We start from the raw sequence: 21,085 nt of genomic DNA, 5'->3' as shown, positions 1-21,085 counted from the left end.
TACTTGTTTGCATAATTAGCCATCCAATGGAAGCTTTCATAGGCAACCTACCACAGCAAAGAAATACAAGTTTTTATCTTGTGGTGGATTGTTGGAGTCATCCCTTATTACTGCACCCAGGTGTGTTTGTTTATGATAAATGGAAAATTTTTAACTCATTTGCTGCCCTTGTTACTGTTAAGTCTCTGAAATTAATTTTCCTTTAGGACTCTTTCTCTTAAATGATATTGCTGGGTAAAAGTCATGTGCATGGTGTGCATGTCCCTCTCCCCTCCCTTTATAACAATAATTATATCATCTATGTAGCTTTTGCACATAACTATCTTCTGCATCAACAGTGGGTTATTCTGAAACACCGCCACCTCTGTATTATTGATAAATATGTACATCAATAACCCAGTGAGGCAACTGTCCATAGCTAAACCACACTTCTTTTGGCACAGTTCCTCACCAAATTCAAAGTAATTAAAACTGCGTCTAAATTCCTACAGTTCAAGAAATTATGTTAGTTCACCCTTTCCCATAGTGCCATTGCATATTAAATTTCTTATTATTTGTAAAGTTTCAACTAAAAGTTACCCCACTACATAAGAATTTAAATTATATTAAAAATTAACTGAAAATCTGAATAGTTTTTTATACAAAAACCTATTTCATTTTGCAATTGGAACGTCTCTTCCATCAATAATAATATGCATACTTTTGTTCTCTTTGTCAATCTTTATTAAGGCATTGACTGGTTTTTGTGTGTGTGTGTGTGTGTGTGTGTGTGTGTGTGTGTGTGCGTGTGTGTGTGTGTGTGCGCGCGCGAGCGCGCACGCATACGCTATTTGTGCTAGCAGTCTTTGTTTCTTATGTAAAAGTGACAGAAATTGCTTGCTGTCAGCTTTTTTTTTCCTTAAGAGTGGGTTGAAATGATTTTGTTGGGTCTCTGTCAACTTCTGCAGTAACATTCTTTACAAAAAACTGTAGTACATTTGTATTGTAGTCATGTTCTGTGACAGTGACCAGAGAACTATCTTTATCAGCTCTTATTGTTATTGCTTTACTATCATTTACCTTACAATTAATGCTAGCAATAAGTTTACTGTTCTTGTGTATTTTATTACTGTGTGTTTTTGTGTTTCTTTGGTAATCAGTTTATGAACCTGGACCATTATCTCTGCTTCTTCAACATGCACCACTTTCATTTGTGCAAAGACTGTCTTTCTCAGCTGTCATTTTATTTACTTATTTTCTGTTATTTATTTATTTTCTGTTATTGCTTCAGTGGGGATATATTTCATATCTTTCTATAGCACAGCCTCTTCCTCTTTAGAAAATCCTATATTATGGAAGTTTTCTACCCTACTAGCAAAACAGTGAGTTTGTCTTGTGTTAAGTGTCTAGTGTTTTCTCGTCTTCATCATTCATTATCAATTTATTAATTTTATTACTATGTCTCTCATGTAACTCAATCTCATAATGTAAATAAGACTTGATCAACTTTATCTTTAAAAACCATAAACTGTGAAAACAATGTTACTGCTAGTAATGTTCAATAAAGCTTTTAAATACAACAATTCAGCCTGTCTTTCAGTCCGTAGGCTTCCCTAATTTCACATTTCACCCAAAATTCATCTTCCTTACACTTAACAGGCAAAGCACTTTTTTAATAGTTACATATGTTTGTTGTAGCATGTGTTGATGTAATTTTGTACAGAAAATATTTCCAATCGAATACAGTGTGTGTGTGTGTGTGTGTGTGTGTGTGTGTGTGTGTGTGTGTGTGTGTGTATGTGTGTGTGTGTGTGAGAGAGAGAGAGAGAGAGAGAGAGAGAGAGAGAGAGAGAGAGAGAGAGAGTTTGTGTGTGTGTGTGTGTGTAAAACAGGAAAAAAAGAAAAAGGAAAAAAAAAAACGGTGTGAAGAAGGAAAACAGTTTATTAAATTGAAATATTACGGCTGTATTATGGAAAAGTTAGCACATGCTTTTCCTAAGCATTAAAAAATAGCATTTCAAACAACAAGTCAATTAAGGTTTAAAGTAAAACATAAAACTGTAAAAAATGAAATAAAGCATTATGCATCTGGTGTGTATGGATTACAATGTGGAACATATGATCATTTTTATACAGACCAGTCTGATCAGAATTTTATAACTAGGTACAAAGAACATAGCAGCACAAACAACAAGACTGCTTTTAGCCACCATTAGCCAAGCACAAAACATACAGCATGTAATGTTGAAAATACTAGAAAATTTTACAGGCACCTAAAGGAATGAAGTTACACATACTTGAAGAATGGGAAATATACAAATGGAAAATAAAAGAGCTGGACAAATTGACAAACAAACAGTCTGAATATAATTACAATTATTTTTGCTCATTTTTAAAAAATGAGTAATGATTCAGTAAATCATTTAGCTAATGACATATCAATAATTTATAAACTAGTGCAATGATGACAGAGACCTTTATCAATACAATATCTACATATTTAGTTGTAACGTTATGGTCTCTAAGAGACAGAGCATATGAACACATAATAAACAACTGAAGGTACCTGTTAATTTTTTATGTATAAACAACTAAAGATGCCCATAAAGTAACACAGTCAAATAACATCCATCAAATAACACAGTCAAATAACATTTGTTATATTGATATGGTGTAAAAATAAATGTATAATGTATGTCATCAAAGATTTATTGCACTGCTGTAATCTGTGCACACAAAATGATTGAAAATTTTGTATTTCATGCTTTGTTAATAACACCGTATCTTCTAATGTAAAGGTAATGGGTTGAGAATGAATGACGATGTTCAAAACTAGACACCAACAGAAATATTATACGCAACTGTGATGGAAACCTTAATTAATAAAATCAAAAAATAATATTCTTACTTCAGTTCTCACTAATATGTTTTGTGGATTTATTTTGTTCTATTCATATCTTACAGAATGGCTAAATTTCCAATACTTGATTCTTTCTCCTCCAGTTATTGTATCAGAGTCCTCAACCAGAATGATAATTATACCATACATTAGGTAAGAAGCAGAGCAGAGATAATATACATGCACTTAGTGGCTCTGACTCTTACCGACACACAACAGCTGTTCTGAATATTCGCATGCACTGATTAATATTTTCAAGCTGCTATAATTGGCACACAAATGCATTAGTGTTGTTCATATTTAATGTTGCTACCAGCCCCTGTATGTTATATAATGGGTGGTAAGGTATATGATGGGTGTGAACTGCATTGGATGCTCAGTGATCACTTTGAAAGACACAGAGATGCCCTATACTCATGGGAGACAGCTTTGTCAGCACCTGACAGCGTTTGAATGGGTCTTCATTATGGGTCTCCATTTGTCCAGCTGGTCAAATTGTTTGACTTTAAGGGAACATGAGGGCAGTCATACAGGGTGCACATACAGTAAGGGAACAATTTCAATTATATATTGCAAAAGAACTAAACATTGTACAGATGTCATACATATTGCATGTTGAAGAGAAACTCTGGAAATTTTTTTTTGCAAACATTTGATATGCGAACCATGAGTGACCCAAAAGACGTCAATACGGTAATCTACACTCCTGGAAATGGAAAAAAGAACACATTGACACCGGTGTGTCAGACCCACCATACTTGCTCCGGACACTGCAAGAGGGCTGTACAAGCAATGATCACACACACGGCACAGCGGACACACCAGGAACCGCGGTGTTGGCCGTCAAATGGCGCTAGCTGTGCAGCATTTGTGCACCGCCGCCGTCAGTGTCAGCCAGTTTGCCGTGGCATACAGAGCTCCATCGTAGTCTTTAACACTGGTAGCAGGCCGCGACAGCGTGGACGTGAACCGTATGTGCAGTTGACGGACTTTGAGCGAGGGCGTATAGTGGGCATGCGGGAGGCCGGGTGGACGTACCGCCGAATTGCTCAACACGTGGGGCGTGAGGTCTCCACAGTACATGGATGTTGTCGCCAGTGGTCGGCGGAATGTGCACGTGCCCGTCGACCTGGGACCGGACTGCAGTGACGCACGGATGCACGCCAAGACCGTAGGATCCTATGCAGTGCCGTAGGGGACCGCACTGCCACTTCCCAGCAAATTAGGGACACTGTTACTCCTGGGGTATCGGCGAGGAACATTCGCAACCGTCTCCATGAAGCTGGGCTATGGTCCCACACACCGTTAGGCCGTCTTCCGCTCACGCCCCAACATCGTGCAGCCCGCCTCCAGTGGTGTCGCGACAGGCGTGAATGGAGGGACGAATGGAGACATGTCGTCTTCAGCGATGAGAGTTGCTTCTGCCTTGGTGCCAATGATGGTCGTATGCATGTTTGACGCCGTGCAGATGAGCGCCACAATCAGGACTGCATACGACCGAGGCACACAGGGCCAACACCCGGCATCATGGTGTGGGGAGCGATCTCCTACACTGGCCGTACACCTCTGGTGATCATCGAGGGGACACTGAATAGTGCACGGTACATCCAAACCGTCATCAAACCCATCATTCTACCATTCCTAGACCAGCAAGGGAACTTGCTGTTCCAACAGGACAATGCACGTCCGCATGTATCCCGTGCCACCCAACGTGCTCTAGAAGGTGTAAGTCAACTACCCTGGCCAGCAAGATCTCCGGATCTGTCCCCCATTGAGCATGTTTGGGACTGGATAAAGCGTCGTCTCACGCGGTGTGCACGTCAGCACGAACGCTGGTCCAACTGAGGTGCCAGGTGGAAATGGCATGGCAAGCCGTTCCACAGGACTACATCCAGCATCTCTACGATCATCTCCATGGGAGAATAGCAGCCTGCATTGCTGCGAAAGGTGGATATACACTGTACTAGTGCCGACATTGTGCATGCTCTGTTGCCTGTGTCTATGTGCCTGTGGTTCTGTCAGTGTGATCATGTGATGTATCTGACCCCAGGAATGTGTCAATAAAGTTTCCCCTTCCTGGGACAATGAATTCACGGTGTTCTTATTTCAATTTCCAGGAGTGTAATTCTCGCCATGCCCATACCAGTATGGCATCGTCAACTGTGGCAGTTGCTTCCCGTATTCCCTGCCAATGCTCTGCCATATCACGTTGTTGAGCCAGTACATACACGAGAACTTTAATGTATCTCCACAGAAAAAAGTCACACAGAATGAGATCTGGTGATCAGGGAGTCCATTTCATGAAACAGCTGTCCCCTTCTGCAGCATGGCTGATCCTTCGATGCGGCAGCTCCGTGTTCATATTCCCGCAGCTCCGTGTTCATATTCCCACAAACTTCACAATGAAAATGGGGCGGAACCCCATCCTGCTGAAAGATGAACCGAGAGCCTGATTGCGTTTGAGACATCAGCCACATGTGCAAGTAGGAATATCCAGTCACAGTGCTCTTAGGAAAGGAGAATGGCCCATACAGTTTTTGAAGTAACAAGGCACAAAAAACATTTACCTTTGGGGACTGACACTCAAATTCAGTGCATTCATGGGAAAGCTTTGTACCCCAGATTTGACAATTATGCCTGTTCACTTTCCTATTAGTGTGAAAAGTGGCTTTGTCACTAAAAATTAAGCGATCAACAATGCTATTCCCAGCCTCATTCAGTTGTTGCAAATGCGAACAAAACTTAAAACGCTTGTCTTTGTCGTTGTCATTAAGCTTCTACACTAGCTCCAATTTGAATGGTTTCATAGACAGCTTCTGTCGTAGGACTTTCCACACAGTCATTGGAGCCATTTCGAGTTCACGGGATGCATGACGCACCGATTTTTGTTTGGACTCCTTATGAATGTCTCTCGTACATGCTCCACATTCACTTCACTCACATTGGGACATCCGCTTCTCTTTGCCAGGCAGACGCAAGCTGTCATAACAGTTTTGTTGTACCAGTGGTAAATGGCCTTCCTTGTTGGTAACTTCTTACCATAGTCGGTTCTAAACATCTGTTGAACAGCTGTAGCCCAATTGTTTTTGGTGAACTCCAGCACACAGAAAGCTCGCTCCACACCCGAACTTGCCGTATTTGTGACTAGCGCTGACTATCGGCATTTTACCAAACTACTCTGTGGCGGTATACATGGAAAAAAAAAAAAAAAACTTGCAGGGTCACTCTTCAAAATGACATATGTATGATATCTGTGCAATAAATAATTTAAAATGTTCCCGGACTCTATATACATCCTGTATTTACTGTCAAGATCCAAGTTGGCTACATCTAACAATCACAAAGAAGGAATGTGTACAATGTACACCATAACCTCTGAACATCTGCATCTGTCATCTGAGAATGAGTAATGGACTCCCTGCAACTGCCTGTGACATCCAGCACCTTTAGAAACTGGCAGCAACCAGATTTGAGAATTATTATCCCATCTGTATGCTGCGTTTGGAGTGATGCCATGACCGAAAACATGCAGTACTGATGAATGGTGTCACATTGTGCTCAGCGATGAATCGCGGTTTGGCACTGCCCCAGATGACCATTGTCAGAGAGCATGTTGGTGACGTGGGGAAATGTCCCATTCATACATTTTGAAGAGGCGTAGCAGTGTTATGGTGTTATGCCTGGTGTCATTCTGTGGAGAACAATTGGGTATGACTTCAGGGGTTGGCTGGTAATGATTGAAAGAACTCTGATGACACAATGGTACACCAGAGACATATTTTCATTGGACATGCATTTGGGAGAACGACAGTTCAAATCCCTGTCCAGCCATCCAAGATTTATGTTTTCCATGACTTCTGTAAATTGTTCCAGGGAAGTGCCAGAATGTTTCCTTTGAAAAGGGATATCCTTCTCTGCCCACTCGTAATCCAAGCTTATCTAATGACTGCACAGTTTAATGGAACATTAAACTCTTTATCTTCCCTTCCTTTCCCTTATGTGACAGTACCTCAGTGCCATGTTTCAACAGGACAGTGGTCATCTACGGATGTTGAATTACTGTTATGATCAGCCAGCTCCCCAGACCTGTTTCAGGAGAACGTATGTGGAACCAGCTGAGACATAGACTCTGTTCCAGTCGCATTATCCAGAGTACCAAGGACCAGTGACAGCAGTTGTGGGCCAGCTTGTGCGGTAGAGGATTCAATGACTTTATGACACCCTTGCCTATCAAATCATCCCATGCACCCAGGCCAGAGGGAGTGCAACATCATATTGGTAGCAGGACTCTTAACTATAATATACCACAAATCCCTCGAGCAATAAACTGTGCCCAGTAGCTGGAAGAAAGCACAGGTCATACCCATCTACAAGAAAGGTAGCAGAAGTCATGCAGCTGCTGTAGAATCTTAGGATATATTCTGAGCTCAAACGTAATGAGGTATCTCAAAGAGAATGAGTCCCTCCATGCCAACCAGCATGGATTTCAGAAACATTGGTCAGACAAAACTCAACTCTCACTATTCTCATGTAACATCCTAAAAGTCATGGATCCAAGGAGTCAGATAGCTGCATCCCAAAACGCATTTGACTCAGTTCTACACTAACACTTATTATCTATTATCAAAAGTATGATCATGGGTGGGGGGGGGAGGAGTATTAAGTTAAAATTTGTGGCTGGACTGAGAATTTTGTGGTAAGGAGGCAGCATCTTGTCTCGGATAGAGTGTCATAGACAGATGCAGAAATATAACTTCAGGTGTTCCTGGAAATGGATTGTAACTTTTGCTGTAGATGTTGTATATTGTTAACTTGGCAGGCAATTTTAATTGTAACCTCACAATTTTGACAAGTCATGCAGCTATCTATAATGAAGTACTATTTGGAAGAATCTGCACTAATATTCAGATAGATCTTTATAAGATTTTTTTAAAGTGGTGCAGTGATTCTCAACGTGCTTTAAAATTTCTAAAATGTAAAGAGTATTATATGAGAACACTATCAGTGAGTCACAACTGATGTCATTCAAAAAATGGTTCAAATGGCTCTGAGCACTATGGGACTTAACATCTGTGGTCATCAGTCCCCTAGAACTTAGAACTACTTAAACCTAACTAACCTAAGGACATCACACACAACCATGCCCGAGGCAGGATTCGAACCTGCGACCATACCAGTCACGCGGTTCCGGACTGAGTGCCTAGAACCGCGATGTCATTCAACTGATGATAATATGTGGGTAGTAGTCTGTAGGGATATGATATGGAACAATTACATAGGCCCAGTCATAGATGAATCATGGGACAAACTTCATTTCATTGGCAGCGAATTGGGAAAATACCCATCACAGAATTTTGCACAAGTGTGTGGAACATATACTGAATAGGTCTAACAGGGGATATAGAAACTAAAGGGCAGAATGAAAGGTGGAAGTGCATGTGACTCACAGGAGAGTATCATAGAAATACTGAAAAACATGAAGTGGCAGACACTTGAAGATAAAGACACCATCTAGCCTTCTATAGTCTACTCAACAAAGTTCCAAGGACAATTATTATGTGAGGAATCTAATAAATGATATACTACTGCCTCCATGTATCACTCCTGTAGGGATCATGAAGACAGGATTAGATCAATTAATGTGCACAAAGAGGCTCCATACATGAATGAAACAGAAAGAAAAATCAGTTTGATATAGATCACATGAGGTGCTGCATAGATAGGATCATTCTGTTCCATTTGTGCTGTGCAGTCAACCAGCATGGGAATCAATGTGAACAAACTTTGTTAAAATTCAACCATTTACAAAGGATCGTGTATTTTATGCTACAGTACTCCAGGGCACATGCCAAGTCATTGCTTCCAAACGTTCTAGTGTGACATGACTAGAAAACTTAACAGGGTGACCAAAATGCCCATTGATTCTGAATACTCTTTATCCTTTGTTGAATCCCTGTATCCAATTAAACAAAGCTTCCCATGAAATACATTTATTACCTTATACAGTATGCATTTCATGATGAATGTTCTGTGTAGACAACCTTTTCACGTAAAAAAAAATTTTAACTGTACAGTTTTAGTGAGGCACACTCCTGAAACACACATACTATCTTGCACTGGCAACATAATACAAACTGTTGATTGCAGAATACTGTGTATCGGCTGTCTTCAGCCTCCATGTGCTCTCACATTCTAGAAAGAAATGGGTACAACATTTAAAGTGGTATGCAGTATTTTGGCATTTATTTCTGAGATACTTTTGTATTAGAAAAAAAATGAAATTGATGATGACTTTTTTGTTACAGGCACAATGATGGCTATCACAAATACTGTAGCTACAATACCAGGAATTACTGTCCCTGTGCTTGTGGGCTACCTCACTGAAGGAAATGTAAGTATGGAAGAATTGGAGTTCATATAGATAGAATCTTATTAATTTCTGTTCATTTTTTATAACACTAGATCCTGCATCTAAGTTAACTTAAAATGTTCCCTTGTGATGAATAGTTTAAAAATGAGTGCACTATTTGCATTAAAATAAGAAGGTACAGTGCTCTGGAAGGAAATTATATTCAGATCAGGATGAACCAATTTTTAGCTTTAGATTTGACTTAATAGATATGTGGCTACGCAATCTATGTTATATGAAACCATGTTTAATTATTTGCTATAGTAGAAAGGAAAAGTTATACCTTAGTTTCAGAATCGCTTTTCTTGCCATTGCCAGTCTACATTTTCTATCCTCTCTGCTTCAGTTCTCATCAGTTTTTTTGCTTCCCAAATAATAACACTCATCGACTACTGTAAGTGTCTCATTTCCTAATGTAATTCCCCCAACATCACCTGATTTAATTCAACTGCATTCCATTATCCTCGTTTTGTTTAGTTGATGTTCACCTTGTATCCTCATTTAAGGACACTCACCATTCCGTTCAACTGCTCTTCCATGTCCTTTGCTGTCTTTGACAGAATTACAATGTTGTCAGCAAACACCAAATTTTTTATTTGTTCTCCCTGGACTTAAATTCCTACTATAAAATTTGTGCAGGGCAAAATTTGTTAAGTCATTCAGTTCTGTTGTTATAATCTGTGTTGCTGTGCATGATATGAATGGGTGTTGCCATAGGATAGTCTAGACAAGGAGTTGCCTGTGTATATTGTGGATTGGAATTCCACTGGGGCAGCTGTATTGGATAATGGAATGGGAAAATAAATGAGGCTCTCCCATGGAACTGTAGGCTCTGGAAAAAAAAGACAAAGAGAATTTCTGAATAGGAGGAAAAGATTTGTGCCCTTCAAGCTGAACTAGATTACATGAAATTTGAACAAGATAGGTTGAAGGCAAAAAGAGATCATGGGAACTGGTAAAGTTAACTTTATATGAAGTAGGAGGGGAAGAGCCTCATTCATCTGTAGATCATAGTTTTGTCACTAGAAGTCTTGGTGGTGGTGGTGGTGGTTAGTGTTTAACGTCCCGTCGACAACGAGGTCATTAGAGACGGAGCGCAAGCTCGGGTTAGGGAAGGATTGGGAAGGAAATCGGCTGTGCCCTTTCAAAGGAACCATCCCGGCATTTGCCTGAAACGATTTAGGGAAATCACGGAAAACCTAAATCAGGATGGCCGGAGACGGGATTGAACCGTCGTCCTCCCGAATATGAGTCCAGTGTGCTAACCACTGCGCCACCTCGCTCGGTTAGAAGACTTGTGTACCCCACTAAGCGTAGGTCAGTACCAAAACGGAGTAAAAAGAAAAGAGTCTTCCTGCTACGTAACAGCCATGGTAAGAGTGTAGACCAGATGGAAAAGGAAAAATCAGGAAGAGAGTATCGTGTCACAAGTGTTGTGTAGCCACATGCTAGCCGTAGCCAAGTGACAGAGGACATAAGGAATTTGTGTAAGGATTGTAATAAAAAAGGATCAGGTTATTATTGTAGGTGGAGCAGGAAACAACCTGGCTGAAGATGAAAATTACAGCATTAGTGGTAAGCTGGATGAAATAGGAGTAGCAATTATCCAAGCAAGTGTGGACCAGCTTTCGGTCAACACTGCTGTGAGCTGTTTGAACACTGAGTTGGGCAGACCACTGCTGGCTGAAATTAAATCCGATATGAGTGCAGTTTCTTGATCCTACAGTAGGGAGTTGGGGTAATAAGGTAGAAGAGCTTCTTGTCTGTTTTTTCAAAATAGAGAGCTCTAGAAACATAGACATCCTGTGCCCAGTGGCGATTCTAGAAGTCGGTCAGGGGGGGGGGGGGGGGGGGATGGAATATCGCTTAAAAAAAGGAGAGTTTGGGTCCTCCACCGACAATTGGTAAAATTTGGCGGTGCATAAAGTAGTTTTTGGTAATTGTTTTGGTGTTCAGGGTAAAAAATGTGCATTAATAAACAATAAGACACCCATTTTAAGTTAAATGATATTTATTGGTTTAGATAGTAAGCTATTTGTCACTCTTATTCTTTTGTTAAGACGTGTCTGAAATATGTTGCAACCTATATTGCTACATAGTTATAAAAAAAAATGATTGAATCTGTTAGGTTAATATATTCGCTAATTTCTTAAGTCATTTTATCCAATGTAATGATACTCCATTGGCGGGGGGGGGGGGGGGGAGGGGGGCGTCTATAGCCTCCATAGCACCCCCACCCCCCTTTGCCACCACCACTGCCTGTGCCCTAGACTGAACACATTGAGACAAGTAGACTTTTTTGTGATCAGCATGCAGAAGTTTCTGCTTGTCAATTAATACTGAAAAAATAGTTCACTTCCAATTGTGACTTTATATAGATCCCCAATGGGAGATTCTGAACTGTTTGTAAGGAATATGGAGTCCTTACTATGCTCTCACACAGCACCAAGCAGTTAATAGCCTGTAGTAATTTAAATGTATGTTTTCTACAGGATTTTGATAGGAAAAGTGATAAAGAATCCTCTTTTTGGATCCTGTAATTTTATCTCAGTAATTAACTTTCCAACATAGGTGGATATAGACTGCAGAACCCTAATTGTAATGTTTGTGCCTTAGAGTATAGATACCCCTCAGTGGAAATCAGTTAGAATAATTAATGTTTTCAAGAATGGTTGACAAGAGATGACCTGGGATAAAATTTATAATGAACCAATTACTGACATAAAAGTTAATTGATTCCTGGGTAAATTCATATCATTATTTGAAAATAGCTTTCTGCATAAACTAATTAAAAAAACACAGGTCACTTGGAGGGTTAAAGTAGCATGTAAAGGAAAAGGGAAATATATCTGATGCCAAAAAATAATTAGAGATCATGAAGTAGCAGTAAATTACAAATATTACTCAAAATTACTAAGAAAAGTTATTAACAAATCAAGGAAAACACAGTGTCAGAAATCAATAATTATTCCACATATACATAAATGATCTTCTGTGTAACATACAATAAGCAGAATTACGTTCTGTTTGCAGATGAAACTACTATTGAAATCAATTCAAGCAGACATTCATCAACCGAAAAATGGCAAACAACGTTCTTAAAAACATCAGTGACTGGTTTTTCTGTGACTGGTCTCTCTCTATCTCTCTCTCTCTCTCTCTCTCTCTCTCTCTCTCTCTCTCTCTCTCTCTCTCTCTCTCAATTTCAAAACGATACAACATATTCAGTTCTATATATCTAGAGGTGCTACACCAATGGTAGTTGTAAGACGTGGTGGGGAACAAGAACATGGTTAATTTTAAGCGCCTATAGTGAAGAAAATGTAAACTGGAAAAAGCACTTTTTTGCACTACTAAAACAACATGGTTCAACCACATTTGCTCATCAAATCATTGAAAATCTAGGGAAGACAAACATCTGCAAATTGACATACTCTGCATATTTTCATTTAGTAATATCATGTGAAATAATGTTCTGAAATAACTCATCTTTAAGAAAGAAAGTCTTCATTGCTCAAAAATGTGCTGTAAGAATATTACATGGTATTCACCCGAATTCATCTTGTAGATCTATATTTAAGGACTTGGGCATATTGACTACTGCTTCACCGTATATTTATTCCCTCATGAAGTTCATTGTAAATAATCCACTGGAAGTCTAAAGGAATGATGATGTGCATAATTATACAAGAAGAAAAAATTAGAGATATTATCCCCTATTAAGGTTGTCTTTAGCACAAAAATGAATGCACAGTGATGCAACCAAAATTTTGATCATCTGGTGATATAAAATACCTGACAGACAGCAAAGTAAAATTTGAGATCAAATTGGTAAAGTTTCTCTCCTTGAAAACTCTTTTTATTCTGTAGAACAATTTCTATTATTGTTGTGTCTACTTTTGTAATATTTAAAAGATTGTGGGTAGGAATTACTAACTCGTGTGTGTGTGTGTGTGTGCATCCATATTTATACAAATTAATTTATCTTCTGAAAGTAAACTGACTTGCTCCACAACATAATGATTTGTCATGCAAGTACTCCATAGAACATAAAACTAGGGTAACTTTTAATACTATGTATGCCTATGACTATGCAGCTGTGCTGGTATTCCATATTTTGAGAGGTGTCAATCATCTCTTAAGTTGTATGTATGTCTCATTCGAATGAGAACTCTTCTACAAAGTTGCAGGTGGTCATTGTTACTACTAATTCAGTTTTGTATCTGCTCTATCACTGCTCTTGCATTTACGTTTTCAGTCAAAACTTACATTCAGTGTTTCCACCCAATATCAAAGGAATTTCAAATAACTCCCCTCCCCCCAAACATAATTGTGTAACTCTTAGTGCCTTATTACAGTACAGGAATTATTAATTAAAAACTAGCAAGAAATGTAATTGTGAAAACAGGTTGACTGCACTGTTATTTATACTTTTTTTTCTTCCCACAGCAAACAATTGCTCGGTGGAGGGCAATTTTCTATGGAACATTTGGGGTTAATATCTTCCTCTTTATATTCTACATGATATTTGGAACAGGTGTTGAACAACCATGGAACAAAATTGATTAGCTGCTATTGGTGTTGATGACTTATTTAATTTAAATAGTGTCAAGCTTTATTCCTATTTTGTGATAATTTTATTTAAAGTTACATTGTATTTAATATTGTGGAAATGTGTACAAGTGATGTGTATGTGCAAATAACACTTTGCAATAATAAACAATATTTGATAACAAAATATTCACAGCTAATTATTATGCCTCATGCAGTCCTCATGAATTTGCAGAAATACAGTGGCCCAAAGTTAGATGGTAGGAATGGCAGAACAAGATGACCATAGCGTGAGCCATTTCTGTGGCTGAAACGGAAAATGCTTCTAGTAGAATCCAGGGCTGACGTCAGATCTCTAGAAAAAAAAAAAGGAATCAAATACATCAAAATTTGCTTGGTTCGATGTGTTAAATGTCTACAAGTGCAGTGAACAGTGAGAAACAAAACTGCTTTCACAGGAAAAAGAATCCATATCTATAAAGCAATGAAGACATGACTCTATGCATACATTACACTTCAACACAAAAACATTTTCTGCACTTTCACAAATATTCCTGGTTCCCAGAGACTGGCAACCCTACTAACAGTCCCTCTTCAGTTTTTACTGGATTTACCTCTTCAGTTTCTACTGGGCTTTCATACACTGACTACTTCATGTAACCCAACAGGGAAAGATTCATAGGTGTGCGATCAGGTGATCATATTTGCCAAGGTACAGAATCTACAGTTCATTTTTTAGAATTCTGGGAATTTTTCATTGTTTTAGTTTTCAGTTAAATTTTTGTGATTTTGACTGGTAAGAACAAATACTCATAACAAAGGATATTAATGTATCCCACTTCTGCAGAATAATACTGCAGCAACAAAACATGAATGAGAGAAAAAAAAATGAAAATTAAACTTAAGTTACAAAGGAAATTCGCCATATACAAAAATAAAACACAGTGCTCATACAAGCGTCTGCCAACAGCGAAGTGTGTCAAAGGCTTTAGAAAGTTTATGCAATGCTTCCTAACAACAAATTGCCTCTGATGAGTGTGATGTGACAGCTGTTTACATTAGATTCATTTGAGCAGTTTGTGGGCAGGCTCTTGTGAATGTGCAGTTGAGTCGCGTATGAGTAGTACCTTCTCCCACTTCTGGCTACAGATGTGTGGCTGGGTGCCACTATCCAATATTGCCCCAGTTCGGAAATATCGAAGATCTGGGGCTGATCCACGGAGCAGTCCGAGTTGTAGTGGGGAGGTGGGTAGTCTCCACGTGACCTGTGTTTACGCTTAGTGATACTGCTGTTTCTTTAGTGATACTGCTGTTTCCTCTTCATTTATTGCTCTCACATTAAATGAAAACAAAACAGATTTCTGTGGCCAGGAGATATCAAATGAATTAAAATATGTTCGCATAATTATGGAAAGCTAAAATATTTTATTAGTTTCAGGTTTTATTTCCACCTTTCTGACAGTCAAGCATTAATCACCTTGCAGAACAATGAACTTATTTTTGTCAGTTTGCTAAAGAGCTTTGGCTTTTATTAATCTTTTATGGCGAGGCAGTCAATTTATTTGAAAAGAAGTGTTTAATTTCACACTGTTGGCTAGTTTCAACTGTTCACTGTAATTCAAGTGCATGTTTTCCATCTTCTAGCTTGTATGAAATTATGCCATAATAAAGAACCAAACACGAGATAATAACAGTACTGGTAGTCAAGAAAATTTACATCCAAATCTGGACATCCTCTGATGTCTTGTTTCTTTTATGACATAATGCAAGATCTTTTAATGTTTTACATGTACGAACATGCAGGCTTCCTGCATCATCGTAGTTGCGCAAGCGCAGTGTCACCTGTTATCTGGCGCTCTGTGGCAACTGCTGAAACGAACCAATTTCCAACAGGTCATGGGAAAATACTGCAAATGGTGGTTTGAAACACGTTACTTTCAGAGTCCTACCCCGATGAACCATGGACCTTGCCATTGGTGGGGAGGCTTGCGTGCTTCAGCAATACAGATAGCCGTACCGTAGGTACAACCACAACGGAGGGGTATCTGTTGAGAGGCCAGACAAACGTGTGGTTCCTGAAGAGGGGCAGCAGCCTTTTCAGTCGTTGCAAGGGTAACAGTCTGGATGATTGACTGATCTGGCCTTGTAACAATAACCAAAGCGGCCTTGCTATGCTGGTACTGCGAACGGCTGAAAGCAAGGGGAAACTACGGCCGTAATTTTTCCCGAGGGCATGCAGCTTTACTGTATGATTAAATTATGATGGCGTCCTCTTGGGTAAAATATTCCGGAGGTAAAATAGTCCCCCATTCGGATCTCCGGGCGGGGACTACCCAAGAGGATGTCGTTATCAGGATAAAGAAAACTGGCGTTCTACGGATCGGCGCATGCAATGTCAGATCCCTTAATCGGGTAGGTAGGTTAGAAAATTTAAAAAGGGAAATGGAAAGGTTAAAGTTAGATATAGTGGGAATTAGTGAAGTTCGGTGGCAGGAGGAACAAGACCTCTGGTCAGGTGACTACAGGGTTATAAACACAAAATCAAATAGGGGTAATGCAGGAGTAGGTTTAATAATGAATAGGAAAATAGGAATTTCGGGTAAGCTACTACAAACAGCATAGTGAACGCATTATTGTGGCCAAGATAGATACGAAGCCAACACCTACTACAGTAGTACAAGTTTATATGCCAACTAGCTCTGCAGATGACGAAGAAATAAATGATGAAATAAAATAAATTATTCAGATAGTGAAGGGAGATGAAAATTTAATAGTCATGGGTGACTGGAATTCGAGTGTAGGAAAAGGGAGAGAAGGGAACGTAGTAGGTGGATATGGATTGGGAGCTAAGAAATAATAGAGGAACCCACCTGGTAGAATTTTGCACAGAGCACAACTTAATCATAGCTAACACTTGGTTTAAGAATCATGAAAGAAGATTGTATACATGGAAGAACCCTGAAGATACTAAAAGGTATCAGATAGATTATATAATGGTAAGACAGAGATTTAGGAACCAGGTTTTAAATTGTAAGACATTTTCAGGGGCAGATATGAACGCTGACCACAATCTATTGGTTATGACCTGTAGATTAAAACTGAAGAAACTGCAAAAAGGTGGGAATTTAAGGAGATGGGACCTGGATAAATTGAAAGGACCAGTGGTTGTACAGAGTTTCAGGGAGAGCATAAGGGAACAATTGTCAGGAATGGGGGAAAGAAATACAGTGGAAGAAGAATGGGTAGCTTTGAGGGATGAAGTAGTGAAGGCAGCAGAGGATCAAGTAGGTAAAAAGACGAGGGCTAGCAGAAATCCTTGAGTAACAGAAGAAATATTGAATTTAATTGATGAAAGGAGAAAATATAAAAATGCAATAAATGAAGTAGGCAAAAAGGAATACAAACGTCTCAAAAATTAGATTGACAGGAAGTGCAAAATGGCTAAGCAGGGATGGCTAGAGGACAAATGTAAGGATGTAGAGGCACATCTCACTAGGGGTAAGATAGATACTGCCTACAGGAAAATTAGAGAGACCTTTGGAGAAAAGAGAACCACTTCTATGAACATCAAGAGCGCAGATGGAAACCCAGTTCTAAGCAAAGAAGGGAAAGCAGAAAGGTGGAAGGAGTATATAGAGGGTCTATACAAGGGCGATGTACTTGAGGGCAATATTATGGAAATGGAAGAGGATGTAGATGAAGATGAAATGGGAGATACGATACTGCATGAAGAGTTTGACAGAGCACTGAAAGACCTGAATCGAAACAAGGCCCCCGGAGTAGACAACATTCCATTGGAACTTCTGACGGCTTTGGGAGAGCCAGTCCTGACAAAACTCTACCATCTGGTGAGCACGATGTATGAAACAGGCGAAATACCCTCAGACTTCAAGAAGAATATAATAATTCCAATCCCAAAGAAAGCAGGTGTTGACAGATGGGAAAATTACCGAACAATCAGTTTAATAAGTCATAGCTGCAAAATACTAACGCGAATTCTTTACAGACGAATGGAAAAACTAGTAGAAGCTGACCTCGGGGAAGATCAGTTTGGATTCCGTAGAAATACTGGAACATGTGAGGCAATACTGACCTTACAACTTATCTTAGAAGAAAGATTAAGGAAAGGCAAACCTACGTTTCTAGCATTTGTAGACTTAGAAAAAACTTTTGACAGTGTTGACTGGAATACTATCTTTCAAATTCTAAAGGTGGCAGGAGTAAAATACAGGGAGCGAAAGGTTATTTACAATTTGTACAGAAACCAGATGACAGTTATAAGAGTCGAGGGGCATGAAAGGGAAGCAGTGGTTGGGAAGGGAGTGAGACGGTTGTAGCCTCTCCCCGATGTTATTCAATCTGTATATTGAGCAAGCAGTAAAGGAAACAAAAGAAAAGTTCAGAGTAGGTATTAAAATCCATGGAGAAGAAATAAAAACTTTGAGGTTCGCCGATGACATTGTAATTCTGTCAGAGACAGCAAAGGACTTGGAAGAGCACCTGAACGGAATGGACAGTGTCTTGAAAGGAGGATATAAGATGAACATCAACAAAAGCAAAACAAGGATAATGGAATGTAGGCGAATTAAATCGGGTGATGCTGTGGGAATTAGATTAGGAAATGAGACGCTTAAAGTAATAAATGAGTTTTGCTATTTGGGGAGCAAAATAACTGATGACGGTCGAAGTAGAGAGGATATAAAATGTAGACTGGCAATGGCAAGGAAAGTGTTTCTGAAGAAGAGAAATTTGTTAACATCGAGTATAGATTTAAGTGTCAGGAAGTCTTTTATGAAAGTATTTGTTTGGAGTGTAGCCATGTATGGAAGTGAAACATGGACGATAAATAAGAGAATAGAAGCTTTTGAAATGTGGTGCTACAGAAGAATGCTGAAGATTAGATGGGAGATCACATAACTAATGAGGAAGTATTGAATAGGATTGGGGAGAAGAGAAGTTTGTGGCACAACTTGACCAGAAGAAGGGATCGGTTGGTAGGACATGTTCTGAGGCATCAAGGGATCACCAATTTAGTATTGGAGGGCAGCGTGGAGGGCAAAAATCGCAGAGAGAGACCAACAGATGAATACACTAAGCAGATTCAGAAGGATGTAGGTTGCAGTAGGTACTGGGAGACGAAGAAGCTTGCACAGGATAGAGTAGCATGGAGAGCTGCATCAAACCAGTCTCGGGACTGAATACCACAACAACAACAACAACTACTTTCAGAGTAACTTTCCTTTTATGCAAGATGAACTATGTGCGAGAATGTACAATGAATTTCTTAAATCACAGAGCGTTTGACTCTCATTTCAAAATTAACTCTTTGAGGATCACTGTCTAGAAGATATTCAAACCCAGAGGATCAGACATTTATGTCATTATTAAAAATTTTACTGGAAGATCAACATCATATGTGGAAGCTTAGCTTCTCTTACAGTTTATTAATCTTCGAGACCAAAAATATATGTAAAAGCTTTGTTTTTCTTGTGGCAACACTATTTATATTAATTTAAACCATTAACTTTTCTTATTTGTGTGTTCACGTTACTTAAGAGTGATCTTGCTATTGGCTGACTACCTCACGTGTCCTACACTGTCATCAGCTGGCGAGATCACATGACATGAGCAATGACTGGCTTACAAAAGCACGTTGCAATCTCGATTTCTATGCTTCGGAAAGTAACATGGTGTTTGGTGGAATTCGAATTTATACCTTTGTAACACGAAAATATGCAGCGTACGTGTTGCTGCACATCAAAGATCTTTCCAAAACTTGTTTTTTCCCCCTGAGTTTCGTTTTCTAAAGTGCCAGAAAATTCTATGTCGGTGTATAAAACCATAAACATTCAAAGGATTGATAAGTTTTAGTGCTGAGGAGAAGTATACTATCACTTAACATGGAAAAAGTTTATTTTCAACTGGCAAATCGGGGAAAAATCTGGGAATTTTTTTTTTCCTTGTCCATGTATACACCCTGTCATGGGTGGGAGACTAGTTGAGTCGTGTTCAGATAGCTCTGTCAGTAGAGAACTTGTGCACGAAAGGCGAAGGTCCCAGGTTCAAGTCCCAGTCCAGCACTTAGTTCAGCATGCACTCTGCTGCAGAGTAAAAATTCATAATGGGAAATGATACTTGTTTTGAAACTTATTTATCTGTAGGCTTATCCAGGTTTCTGGACACTATATAATGCTGCACCACACATTCAATGATTGTCTGCACATTCCTGTAACAAAAAATGTCCCATCTTCAACAATCAGTCATGAACTATAAACAATGATAAATTCCACTGTGAACACAACAGAGACAATTGTCTTTTTTTTTTTTTTTAATTTTGAAAAAGTTTGTGCCAACAACCTTGATGTGATAGGCAGTGATTTGATTTGAGAAACATAAGCACTTCTCAGATATGTACCTCACACACATTGCTCACTCACGACTTCTTTAACCATTGGATTCTTATTACTGTACAATATATTAAACTGAGTAATTTTGAGCCTGAAAGGATATTGTCATAATCATCTAAACAATCTGCATGGGCTGAACTAATCTTAACTGCAAGCAGGAAAACTTGGCCATCAGAAGCATGTCACCAATTCACAATGTGATTGCAACTATTAGATAACTTTGAAATCCACTAACAAATTCCCAAATATTGCTCCTCTTTGTTCAATGGCACTTCAGTGACAGCAACTGCATATCAGTTACATCTTAGAGCTAGTAAAATTTACAATACTGACATTGAAGGTTTTAAGGCCATAGTAGAGGTACAATACATTTCAGTACCTGCCTCCACCAAAAACAATATGTGCCCTAATGTTGGTCACTTCAACATGGCCGCAAAGGACAGTTATCTCAGTATTGGCACATATTTTATATGAGAATGGGGCAATTATCTGGAAGGATTTTATGGAACAGATATCTGTATGTTCAATAAAGACATTATACAGGCCATAACTGTCCTAAACCACTTTAAATAACTAGTAATCATAGACACTTAAGGTGCAGAGTAAAACTAGTTATAAATCAAGAAAGAAAGACTCATCAGGCAGGAAGTCACTAACAAATATTATCAGGATTTATTACAGCTTAGGATGGCACAAAGACTGGTGGAACGAACAGGCAGTTCCTGTGTTTAGTGACAGTGGAATTCATGAAGTGAATGGCTAAACAGAAATGAAATCCAGAGCGCAGTGAAAGTTGTATACACAGTTAGGGAGTAACCTGAATTGAAAACATAGTACAGG

The 21,085-nt window shown here is 39.1% G+C and overlaps 2 protein-coding genes across 6 annotated transcripts in view; one reads left to right on the top strand and one right to left on the bottom strand.

Annotated features, from left to right (window-relative positions):
* LOC126334955 (sialin) overlaps positions 1–14,025 on the top strand; it is a 273,379-nt gene extending 259,354 nt beyond the window's left edge. For all 4 annotated transcript variants that reach the window (XM_049997704.1, XM_049997703.1, XM_049997705.1 and 1 more), the window contains 2 exons: positions 9,184–9,269; positions 13,737–14,025. In XM_049997704.1, coding sequence (XP_049853661.1) covers positions 9,184–9,269; positions 13,737–13,856 — 206 coding nt within the window. In that variant the 3' untranslated portion in view covers positions 13,857–14,025. The remainder of the gene's footprint in view (positions 1–9,183; positions 9,270–13,736) is intronic.
* The window catches only part of LOC126334956 (5-methylcytosine rRNA methyltransferase NSUN4), an 83,516-nt gene continuing 76,333 nt past the window's right edge, over positions 13,903–21,085 (bottom strand). Inside the window, exon 8 of one of the 2 annotated variants that reach the window (XM_049997707.1) lies at positions 13,903–14,193. In XM_049997707.1, the coding sequence (XP_049853664.1) occupies positions 14,049–14,193 (145 nt within the window). In that variant the 3' untranslated portion in view covers positions 13,903–14,048. The remainder of the gene's footprint in view (positions 14,194–21,085) is intronic. The other variant, XR_007564792.1, reaches the window with a different exon arrangement.

This window comes from Schistocerca gregaria, chromosome 2 (genome assembly GCF_023897955.1).
Source record: "Schistocerca gregaria isolate iqSchGreg1 chromosome 2, iqSchGreg1.2, whole genome shotgun sequence".
Lineage (NCBI taxonomy): Eukaryota > Metazoa > Arthropoda > Insecta > Orthoptera > Acrididae > Schistocerca > Schistocerca gregaria.
Note: the sequence above shows the minus strand (reverse complement) of the source record. Positions and strands in the feature narration are given on the sequence as shown.